Here is a 12,643-nt window from a genome sequence, read left to right as displayed (position 1 = left end):
TCTCGATGTGGTTGCCATGTTAGAGCTAGAAGTATTTAGAGAGTACTAAAAATGGCTGCACCCACGGTACTTGTGTTTGAGAATGAATCTTCCGTGTCTGAAAATTTGTGCAAATTTGTTGCAGATAAAGCCAATGACGCAATCAAACGAAAGAATATTTTTACTGTTGGAGTTTCAGGTAAAAACTATTTAAATATACTCCTGTCACTGTGCATGTTGATTACAAACGTGGTCGGTGCGCGACCGGCAATCACGTCTAAGGAAGATAACTCTTCCTGTCTAAACAGTCAAACCCAGTCTCAGAGCCGCAAATTCTGTGACAGGTAATATTAGGAGTGGTCAAAATAAATGAGATAGAGATTTTGCATTTTAATTAGCTTCGCATCCCAACTGTAAGACAACCCTCACCTAAAGATGGAACAACAGATGTCTAACTTACGAAAGTTAAGAAACTTCAACCATTCTCAATCTCAGATACCATAGGCTATCTGGTCCTATAAAAGTACAGGGGTCCCTAAAGATAAGATGGTAAAGGTGGAAAGATTTCCACCCATAAGCTCTGCTTCAAATCTTGCCTGCGTTAGGACAACTTATCCCTAACCCTACGTACATAATGTTTAGACATAGGTCTAGTCCAAGAGATTGTAGCAATTTATTTTACCCAAGAGGCTATTGATGTTAATGTATGTTTTTAAGATAAAAAACAGTTTGAATTTTCCAAAAAAAAATTTGTATTTCAAATGTCTGGTTGTCCGTTATCACACCAAGGGGCATTGATCGAAATCATGACTCAGCACTTTTTATGCATTATATTTACTTCTCATAATCAAAACTAATAATTTTTCTTTTGATATATTGTGTCAAAATATAGAGAATACATCCACCTTGACCGTCATACTCAAACAGTCAGTGCCCTGATATAATCCTGGTATAATAATTGTTTGGCATTAAATCACAGAAATAATCAATATTGACAATTTTTGTTCACTTCTCTTACTTCACTGTTAAAAATATCCAGTGCATGAATTATATTTTCTGTAACAGAAATGTTTTGGAATCCACGACAAGCATAGCAAAATTAGTGACCAGGATGTTATTTTAATTTGTTGATACAAGGGAGATAACTCTTTGTATTGGTTTTCATAACAATCATTTGAACAAGTTTTAATGGAAAGGAAAAGCATCTAGGATAAGAATGTTTTTGTTACTGGGTTATCTGAAGTTCTGTTAGAATCTATTAAAGAGAGTATGGGAACATTTCTCAACCAAATTTTGATCCAAGATAGTATTTTACTGGTGCTTCAATGTGCAATAATTGTCCATAAAGTTTTAACTTACAGCATTTTCTATGTGGGTGTCACCTTAAGCAGTTTCATATCTCATTTGGCCTACCAAATACATGTTGATTATATATGAACTATGATAATAAATTTCATCTTCCTAATATTTTGAGTTTCTTCTCGCAAATCGAAATAACTGAAATGATTCGATCGTTGTTTTGATGACTCACTTATATTCCATTGTATATGATAGTGGTGTGTAAGTAATTTACTCTGGTCCAGATAATCCAGTGATTGATACCGAGCAATGATCCATGCTATCGAGGTAGAATGACACACAATCAACCAGGTCACCTAGCTAGACCACCTGATGCCTTAAGATGACTCCTTACCAGAAGCTGATGATGATGGGGACCTGTTCTTACCCAGTATGCTAACAAAGATACCAAGTTCTACACACTAATTCTGTGTGGGCAAAAGTCTGAATATTTATCAGTAAATTGAGAAACTCATGTTGTATGCTTGATTGATGTTGTGAAGGGGGAACAGCCACGTTGACACCAGTAGTGGATGTCTCAAAAGTCCGCAGTGTAAAGCAGTTGCAAGAGAAACCGTTGCTATTAAGCACTGGTACATGATGATGCAAACATCCACCTTCCATGTTGACGTACTACTGCAGTTCATCTGGTAACATGTTTAATATAAAAAACTCCACATACATGAGGAGCTAGTGAAGAAAATTTGCATCAAAGTGTACAAGCCTTGTTATTATGTTATTATGAAGCAGTGTTCCTGTTTAATTTTTTTACCGGTAAAATTAGGCTTGGACCAGCAATTCATTAGACTGCTAGTCTCTGTGGATGGGAAAATAAAGTACCTTATGAATATTTGTTGTTGAACAAGACATTGGCAATATTCATATAAGTATATTTTTCAAACAAATCACCTTGTCTGTTACCATCAAGGTTTCCCCTTGTCTATTTTTAGTGCAAGGAAATATCATTTCGCTTTGCTTCAAGGTTATAAATATGTTTGTAGCGACTTCATCTTGAAATATTAAAAAAGGAAAACATTGTGACTGAACATTGTGTGAATGATGTGTAGCTCTAACTAAGTTACTTCAGAGATGATGTCATTGCATTGAACATGATGCTGGAAGAATTAAAACCAGGTAATTTTCATAAGTTGTTTTTATTTGTTGAAGTTTGGACTGACAAAATTTAGTGGGGACTGGTAATTTTTAGAGTTGCCAGTCCACCAGGACTGTCAGTTTCAAAAGCCAGCGGGAACACTGTGAAATTGAGAAATTGTTAAATATAAACTATCAAATTATGAATAATTGGTTGATCAGCAGGAAGCCTCCAGCTCCAAATTGTTGCCCTGGGCCTTATATAAAAACTTGCATATTCAATATCTTTACCGAGCTATTAGCTACTCATAATCAAGTTAATTCATAACAATAAGTACATAGTCAGTGAGGGAAATGATTGAACTTTAATTGTGAAATTTGAAAATTGTGGGTTTTATATTTGTTATGTTACATAGTCTTAAGACGAAGGTGTGCAGTTTTCGCAGTGTCACTCTTAAATAAACTCATCACAGCGATAGTACACATACTACTTTAATGTGGCTCTGACCCGTGACAATCCGGGGTAGAAAAGATCATCAGCAATCCATGCTTGCCGTAAAAGGCGACTATGCTTGCCGTAAAAGGCGACTAACGGAATCGGAGGATCGGGTTCGCTGACCTCGTTGATGCATGTCATTATATACCAATTGCGTGGATCTATGCTCATGATACCAATCAATGGATTGTCTGGTCCAGACTTGATTATGTACAGACCGCTGTCATATAGCTGGAATATTGCTGAGTGCGGCGTTAAACAACAAATTAATGTTGCTCTCTTCATCTCTTTAAGGTGGAAGCCTAGCCAAGTTTTTATGCAACAATTTGCCAAACCACAAAACTGACTGGTCGAAATGGCGGATGTTCTTCTGTGATGAGCGCTATGTGCCGTATGATGATGCTGAGTGTACATACAAGTTTTACAAGGAGAATCTGATGTCTAAGGTTCCTCTCTCCGAGGAGAACATCTTTCCAATCAACCCTAATGTTCCAGGTGAGGTGTTCCGTTAGTTTACCTGGACGTAAATGTCATAAACATAATAAATACATCTTCCAAGAATGCTAATTGTTTCCAAGCATTGTTAGCCATCAATGTATGCAAATTGGTTGAAATATCTTGACTCCCTTCCCTCCCTCAATCACTCACTCCCTCACTCACTCACTCCCTCACTCACTCACTCACTCACTGAAGATCCGGGGTAGAAAAGGTCTTCAAGAGGTGACTAATGGGATCTGGGTGGACTTGGTTGATGCATGTCATCATATCCCAATTGCGTGGATCGATGCCCATGATGTCATTCACTGGATTGTCTTGTCCAGACTCAATTATTCACAGACTGCAGAATTTACAGAATTTTGCTGAGTGCGGTGTTAAGCAAGAAACAAACAAAGTCACTCACTCACTCCTTCACTCCTTCACTCACTCACTCACTCCTTCACTCAATCACTCACTCACTCACCCCTCTCACTCACTCACTCACCCACTCACTCACTCACTCACTCCCTTGCTCACCCACTCACTCACCCACTCACTCACTCACTCACTCACTCACTCACTCACTCACTCACCCACCCACTCACCCCTCACTCACTCACCCACCCCTCACTCACTCACTCACTCACCCACTCACTCACCCCTCACTCACTCACTCACTCACTCACTCACTCACTCACTCACTCACTCACTCACTCACCCACCCACTCACCCCTCACTCACTCACCCACCCCTCACTCACTCACTCACTCACCCACTCACTCACCCCTCACTCACTCACTCACTCACTCACTCACTCACCCACCCACCCACCCACCCACCCACTCACTCACTCACTCACTCACTCACTCACTCACCCCTCACTCACTCACCCCTCACTCACTCACTCTCTCCTCACTCACCACTCACTTGCTCCTCACTCACCCTTCACTCACAGACAATGAGATTCAGGTGAGTGTATTCAGGTTCTGTTTGTTTCAGTGGAAGAGGCTGCGGCAGACTATGTGAAAAAGATACAGTCCGTGTTGCCAGGTGATGGCTTCCCTCGCTTTGATTTGCTGCTTCTTGGTATGGGACCTGATGGACACACATGCTCCCTGTTCCCCGGTCACAAACTACTTGATGTAAGTGTCTGACAACACCAGTCTAGAGACACACATGCTCCCTGTTCCCTGGTCACAAACTACTTGATGTAAGTGTCTGACAACACCAGTCTAGAGACACACATGCTCCCTGTTCCCTGGTCACAAACTACTTGATGTAAGTGTCTGACAACACCAGTCTAGAGACACACATGCTCCCTGTTCCCCAGTCACAAACTACTTGATGTAAGTGTCTGACAACACCAGTCTAGAGACACACATGCTCCGTGTTCCCTGGTCACAAACTACTTGAAGTAAGTGTCTGACAACACCAGTCTAGAGACACACATGCTCCGTGTTCCCTGGTCACAAACTACTTGAAGTAAGTGTCTGACAACACCAGTCTAGAGACACACATGCTCCGTGTTCCCTGGTCACAAACTACTTGATGTAAGTGTCTGACAACACCAGTCTAGAGACACAGATGCTCCCTGTTCCCTGGTCACAAACTACTTGATGTAAGTGTCTGACAACACCAGTCTAGAGACACAGATGCTCCCTGTTCCCTGGTCACAAACTACTATCACACACTCTCCCAAACCTCCCCCTGGAAGAGTGACCATGACTCCCTCCCTCACTCTACGTCACGCATATTGTCACGTTCTATCTCCAGGAGACCAGCCTCATTGTTGCCCCCATCACAGACTCCCCAAAGCCTCCCCCTGGAAGAGTGACCCTGACGTATCCTGTTCTCAACAACGCCGCATGTGCAGTGTTTGTGTCCTGCGGTGCAGGCAAGGCTGAAAAAATTCAGGTGAGCCACATCATAATTTTGAGCCCCGTGAAGATCCAGGGTAGAATAGGTCTTCAGCAACCCATGCTTGTCGTAAAAGGCGACTACACTTGTCGTAAAAGGCGACTAACAGGATCGGGTGGTCAGGCTCACTGACTTGGTTGATGCATGTCATCAGTCCCAACTGCATGGATTGATGCTCATGTTGTCAATCACTGGATTGTCTGGTCCAGACTCGATAATTTACTGACCGCCATCATATAGCTGGAATATTCCTGATTGCCGCGTTAAACAACAAACCAAACCAAAACCAAAACCACAAATGGGAACACAGCATTTAAGACAGCACATCTGTTAACAGTCAGGGTGAGAAGAGATTTCTTGTGAAAGAGTGCTGCAGTGTTACGTTCACAATGGCATGGTTAAACTAAGATCCTGAAGGGCACATTTAGAAATGACCTTACAATACCTTGTGAAAGTTTTGTATTGTGAAGCCAGATGTTAATGAGTTTTCTCACAAGTAAACTGGATGAATGCAACAGAATTTTAGATATCTTTCTTTATTTTTCATTAAATATATTCTTCTGGTTGGTGCAATTAAACATCCATAGGAGTGCCAAGTAGAACACTTAAGAATATGGGGGCGTGGATTAGCCCAGTGATTAGAGCGTTCGCTCGTCACGCTGATGACACAAGTTCCATTCACCACATAGGTACAATGTGTGAAGCCCAATTCTGGTGTCCCCTCGCCAAAATATTGCTGGAATATTGCTAAAAGTCGAGTAAAAGCATACTCACTCACTCACTCACTCAAAAATATCTGGGGATATGGTGGTGCTTAGAGAAGATTGTTTTGTTCTTTAACGCCTCATTATTCCAGCTATATAAAGTGGTCTGAAAATAATGTGTGGATGAGCCAATCCAGTGATTGACATCATGAGCATTGGTCCATGCAAGAGATGAGATATCCATCAACCAAGTCACCAAACCTGACCACCTGAACCGTTTAGTCGCCTCTTATGAGAAGCAAAGCTTGCTCAGGTGCCACGGAACCTATTGTGGATCTGTCTCGGCTTGATTGAATGTCATCTCACCTAGCAGGATGAGGCAATGCTCATGATATCAATCACAGGTTTGTCTAGCCCAGACTTCATGATTGACAGGCCATCGTAATATAACTGCAATATTGCCAACTGTACACATGTATGAACAGCTGTAATTAAAATGTCACATTTATGTGCCTGATATTACTGACAGTGCCATTGAGCAGCCTTCACTCACTCGCTCACTCACTTGCTCACTCACTCACTCATTCACTCACTCCCTTGCTCACCCACTCACTCACTCACTCACTCACTCACTCACTCACTGATTCACTCCCTTGCTCACCCACTCACTCACTCACTCACTCACTCACTCACTCACTCACTCACCCACCCACCCACCCACTCACTCACTCACTCCCTTGCTCACCCACTCACTGATTCACTCCCTTGCTCACCCACTCACTCACTCACTCACTCACTCACTCACTCACTCACTCACTCACCCACTCACTCACTCACTCACTCACTCACTCCCTTGCTCACCCACTCACTGATTCACTCCCTTGCTCACCCACTCACTCACTCACTCACTCACTCACTCCCTTGCTCACCCACTCACTCACTCACTCACCCACTCACTGATTCACTCCCTTGCTCACCCACTCACTCACTCACTCACTCACTCACTCACTCACTCACTCACCCACCCACCCACCCACTCACTCACTCACTCCCTTGCTCACCCACTCACTGATTCACTCCCTTGCTCACCCACTCACTCACTCACTCACTCACTCACTCACTCACTCACCCACTCACTCACTCACTCACTCACTCACTCCCTTGCTCACCCACTCACTGATTCACTCCCTTGCTCACCCACTCACTCACTCACTCACTCACTCACTCCCTTGCTCACCCACTCACTCACTCACTCCCTTGCTCACTCACTCACTCACTCACTCACTTGCTCACTCACTCACTGATTCACTCCCTTGCTCACCCACTCACTCACTCACTCACTCACTCACTCCCTTGCTCACCCACTCACTCACTCACTCACTCACTCACTCCCTTGCTCACCCACTCACTCACTCACTTGCTCACCCACTCACTCACTCACCCACTCACTCACTCACTCACTCACTCACTCACTCACTCACTCACCCACTCACTCACTCCCTTGCTCACCCACTCACTCACTCACCCACTCACTCACTCACTCACTCACTTGCTCACTCACTCACCCACTCACTCACTCACTCACTCACTCACTCCCTTGCTCACTCACTCACTCACTCACTCACTCACTCACTTGCTCACTCACTCACTCACTCACTTGCTCACCCACTCACTCACTCACTCACTCACTCACTCACTTGCTCACTCACTCACCCACTCACTCACTCACTCACTCACTCACTCACTCACTCACTCACTCACTCACTCACTCACTCACTCACTCACTCACTCACTTGCTCACCCACTCACTCACTCACTTGCTCACTCACTCACCCACTCACCCACCCACCCACCCACCCACCCACCCACCCACTCACTCACTCACTCACTCACTCACTCACTCACTCACTCACTCACTCACTCACTCACTCACTCACTCACTCACTCACTCACTCACTCACTCACTCACTCACTCACTCACTCACTCACCCACCCACCCACTCACTCACTCACTCTGCTGGTGTTTCAGCAAGTCCTGGAGCCTGGTAGCGGAGTCCTGCTCCCCGCAGCTCGTGTCAAGCCCACCAGCGGTGAGGTTGTGTGGTTTCTGGACAAGGCCGCAGCCTCCCTGCTCAACAACAAGCAGTAGCCTCACACCAGGATGGGGTAGCCTCGAGGTTAATGTGCTGGCTTGTCGCGTCAAGGACCTGGTTTGATTCCCCACATGAGCAAAACATCAACCCTTTTTGTGTAATCCTGCTGTAGTATTGTTTTAATGATACTAAAAGCAGGTATTTCCAGACAGGCAGTCCTGAGTCTCATTGGCATCAAATTGAAATTGAGCATGAAAAAAATATGTCCACTGGATTGCAGAAAAATAATATTGCATGTTAGAAATTTTACGTAATTAGTATAAAAGCAATATGCATTCAAATGCTTCCTGATTTGCTTGCACCATCACTTGTAATTCGTTCCATTTGGGATCTCAGAATCCATTTTTAACGGCCTCTGAGCATGTGCAATCACTTGGTGGAGTACTGTATTCAGGTTTCTACGTTTTCTGGGACCCCCCATTTGGACCCTCATTAGCCTCGGACCCTACAATTATAGGCTCCCAAAATAAATAAGCCAGGTAAATCCCTGGTAAAAGCGGTGTAAAGACATACTCACATAACTTGCACACTCATTCACTCTCATAATAAAGTGGGGGCACGGGTGGCCAAGTCGTCTAAGGCTCCAAGCCAGAAAACTATGATTGTGGGTTCGAATCCCGGTTCGCCCCAATTATGTTTCTAGGTTTGTCAGAACCATACCCGTGCTCGTGGGTTTCACCGAAGTGGTAAATGTCTGAGACCTGCATCACTTTGGGCTTTCCTCCCACATTTAGCTGACACGCTGTGATATAACTGGAATATTGTTAAAAGCGGCGTTAAACCCAACTCACTCACTCACTCACTCGTAATAAAGATGCACATACTAACAGGGCAGGAACAGAACACCAACTGATTCTGGGGCAATGACAAGAATGTAGTAGGTGCAGGTAGTTACCATAGTAACAAAGTGTGACAACGTGCCGATGGCGGAAATCAGGATAGGATGTGAGAACCAAATTAGCCTGAAAAGGATTTTGTAGCGTTTTATGTTTTCGGTAATATTTTTATGTTGGGAGTCAAATCCCTCTGCTGTCCCTTGCATTGATGTTCCTCTATGATTGTGGCACTACACTAGGGGTGTACACTATACAGTGTATAGATATCTGCTTGTGTGATGTTCCTCTATGATTGTGGCACTACACTAGAGGTGTACACTATACAGTGTATAGATATCTGCTTGTGTGATGTTCCTCTACGATTGTGGCACTACACTAGGGGTGTACACTATACAGTGTATAGATATCTACTTGTGTGATGTTCCTCTATGATTGTGGCACTACACTAGGGACGTACACTATACAGTGTATAGAGATATCTGCTTGTGTGATGTTCCTCTATGATTGTGGCACTACACTAGGGGTGTACACTATACAGTGTATAGATATCTACTTGTGTGATGTTCCTCTATGATTGTGGCACTACACTAGGGGTGTACACTATACAGTGTATAGATATCTACTTGTGTGATGTTCCTCTATGATTGTGGCACTACACTAGGGGTGTACACTATACAGTGTATAGATATCTGCTTGTGTGATGTTCCTCTATGATTGTGGCACTACACTAGGGGTGTACACTATACAGTGTATAGATATCTACTTGTGTGATGTTCCTCTATGATTGTGGCACTACACTAGGGGTGTACACTATACAGTTTATAGAGATATCTGCTTGTGTGATGTTCCTCTATGATTGTGGCACTACACTAGAGGTGTACACTATACAGTGTATAGATATCTGCTTGTGTGATGTTCCTCTATGATTGTGGCACTACACTAGGGGTGTACACTATACAGTGTATAGATATCTGCTTGTGTGATGTTCCTCTATGATTGTGGCACTACACTAGGGGTGTACACTATACAGTGTATAGATATCTGCTTGTGTGATGTTCCTCTATGATTGTGGCACTACACTAGGGGTGTACACTATACAGTGTATAGATATCTACTTGTGTGATGTTCCTCTATGATTGTGGCACTACACTAGGGGTGTACACTATACAGTGTATAGATATCTACTTGTGTGATGTTCCTCTATGATTGTGGCACTACACTAGGGGTGTACACTATACAGTGTATAGATATCTGCTTGTGTGATGTTCCTCTATGATTGTGGCACTACACTAGGGGTGTACACTATACAGTGTATAGATATCTACTTGTGTGATGTTCCTCTATGATTGTGGCACTACACTAGGGGTGTACACTATACAGTGTATAGATATCTGCTTGTGTGATGTTCCTCTACGATTGTGGCACTACACTAGAGGTGTACACTATACAGTGTATAGATATCTGCTTGTGTGATGTTCCTCTATGATTGTGGCACTACACTAGAGGTGTACACTATACAGTGTATAGATATCTGCTTGTGTGATGTTCCTCTATGATTGTGGCACTACACTAGGGGTGTACACTATACAGTGTATAGATATCTGCTTGTGTGATGTTCCTCTATGATTGTGGCACTACACTAGGGGTGTACACTATACAGTGTATAGATATCTGCTTGTGTGATGTTCCTCTATGATTGTGGCACTACACTAGAGGTGTACACTATACAGTGTATAGATATCTGCTTGTGTGATGCATCTCTGGTGACAATGTGTAACACTGGAGGCATTGGCGGCAAACCTGGCAACCGTGCCGCTATTTGAAGTGCGCATTTGCCCCGATTATTATTTTTAGTTTTTCAAAGTCCTGGGCCACTTGGGGCATTCCTCCCATATTATACTGATGTTTGACATGAATTACATATGTGTATCATTTTTAAATGCTTTTCAAAGACTTATTTTCATGCTATTCAAAGCACAACTCCCTGACTAACATTGTGTCAGTACAGCATTGCTGTCCCTCAACTCTGTGTGGATATAGATATATAACATGTACCTCAATGGGATTGGCCATCCGATATTTGTTTGGGGAGGTTGGGGTGTATTTTCTGATGATAGACAGATTAGTATATTTTTTTTCTATTAGTGAAGCATACTATATCTTTCTTTGAAAAAAGTACTTGCATGATTGTGTTTATATTTCATATTTATTACATGTAAGTCAGACACACAGACACACACACAGACACACAGACACACACACACACACACACACACACACACACACACACACACACACACACACACACACACACACACACACACACACACACACGCACAAAATCTGTTCCACTATCAAAGAATCTTGATGTCCACTGATACTGTAGCTTCTCTTCCTATACACTGGATATACCAGCCTCTGTACCGACCAAGCAGCGATGTGCTCCTGATTAATGGTGAAGCAGGTGTTGACTCGACAAACCCACAGTGTGATATAAAATACAATGTTAAGTTCATTAGTCCCTTAGACGCATGGGTCGCACAGGATGCCACAAGTCGCTGTGCAGAGTTGTGTCCCTTAGGCGTGCCATAAACCTATCATTGTCGGCTTGTATCCCAGATACATCCTGATTACGTTTCTAGGGTGCTCAGCTCTGTAACCAAGCTCATCGGTTTCAGCAAAGCTGTAAACATCTAATAAGAGCTTCGGACTTGCCTCTCACATTAAGCTGACACCAAGCTGACATGCTGCGAACGTCTGCCTGGAGAGTGCCTTAGTGTTCTAGTTGATAGAAAGTCAGGCTGGTGAGAGCCTCTGCCTGTAAGGTGCAGAAGGTCTGTGGTTCAATCCCCGGGCTCATCATACTTAAAGACACTAAAAAAAGATCATACTTGTTGTTACCCTGCCTGGCGCTTAGTGTTAAGGGGCAAAACAAGGACTGGTCGACTCGTAGTCAGTATGTTGTGTCTGAGTGGGGTGTTCATGTTAAACTGTGTAATGGTATGTCAGTAGGATAGCACTATAAAACAAGCTAGTACAAGCAGCCATACACGCATGTACATGCATGTCTATATAAGTGCAATGATCGTAAACACTGCATTAAACCCCATTCATCTCACATTAAGCTGAGCATGGGTAGGAGAAATACACCAAATAATGATTTATTTTTGCATTTGTTAATGATTGCCAAATATGTTGATGTGTTCTGTCTACTCAAGTAAACTTGAAATTATTATTTACAGCTTTGTGAAAGCTAAAGTTAGTGTTTTATTTTTATATTTTAGATATTGATTTGTTATGAATTTTATGGCAAATGGTGTATATTCGTTGAATTATTTATTCCTGTAACTGATTAATCTCTAGTTTTCAGCACACATTATATTGTCATGTATTCGGATATTGTAAGCAGATATTAGTCCTGTAGTTTCAGTGGTATTATTCAGTGTTTGATGAAATCCAGGATCAACAAGGATGTGTCAGGGACACTGCAGGGGTTTGTAACTGGATACCAAGATATAAACCAGCCAAAATAAGTAGGAAATGCCACATTTGAGACATGTTGGATTGTGTACCATAAGGGTATTGGTGTCCCAGTCATGCAGAGTTGCATCCCTTAGCAGTCCCAGGATCTGATGATTATGATCCTTTGGT

General features: G+C 43.0%; 1 protein-coding gene across 1 annotated transcript; it reads left to right on the top strand.

The window, feature by feature from the left end:
• The first annotated feature begins 51 nt into the window (after window positions 1–51).
• LOC139459326 (6-phosphogluconolactonase-like) lies at window positions 52–9,436 on the top strand. Its single transcript, XM_071240782.1, has 5 exons — window positions 52–178; window positions 3,200–3,400; window positions 4,382–4,524; window positions 5,156–5,296; window positions 8,033–9,436. The coding sequence occupies exons 1-5, from the start codon at window positions 52–54 to the stop codon at window positions 8,150–8,152; spliced, it is 732 nt and encodes a 243-aa protein (XP_071096883.1). The 3' UTR covers window positions 8,153–9,436.
• Window positions 9,437–12,643: the final 3,207 nt, after the last annotated feature.

Source organism: Haliotis cracherodii, unplaced genomic scaffold (assembly GCF_022045235.1).
Source record: "Haliotis cracherodii isolate W230 unplaced genomic scaffold, xgHalCrac1.p SCAF_13, whole genome shotgun sequence".
In the NCBI taxonomy this organism is placed as follows: Eukaryota; Metazoa; Mollusca; class Gastropoda; order Lepetellida; family Haliotidae; genus Haliotis; species Haliotis cracherodii.
Note: the sequence above shows the minus strand (reverse complement) of the source record. Positions and strands in the feature narration are given on the sequence as shown.

What these genes read in the sequence shown, in the direction of transcription:
- LOC139459326 (XM_071240782.1), top strand. Translation starts at nt 52, where the DNA reads ATGGCTGCACCCACGGTACTTGTGTTTGAGAATGAATCTTCCGTGTCT. An exon ending in TTTTACTGTTGGAGTTTCAG is followed by an intron (nt 179 to 3,199) that starts GTAAAAACTATT and finishes CATCTCTTTAAG; the next exon opens with GTGGAAGCCTAGCCAAGTTT. An exon ending in AATCAACCCTAATGTTCCAG is followed by an intron (nt 3,401 to 4,381) that starts GTGAGGTGTTCC and finishes TGTTTGTTTCAG; the next exon opens with TGGAAGAGGCTGCGGCAGAC.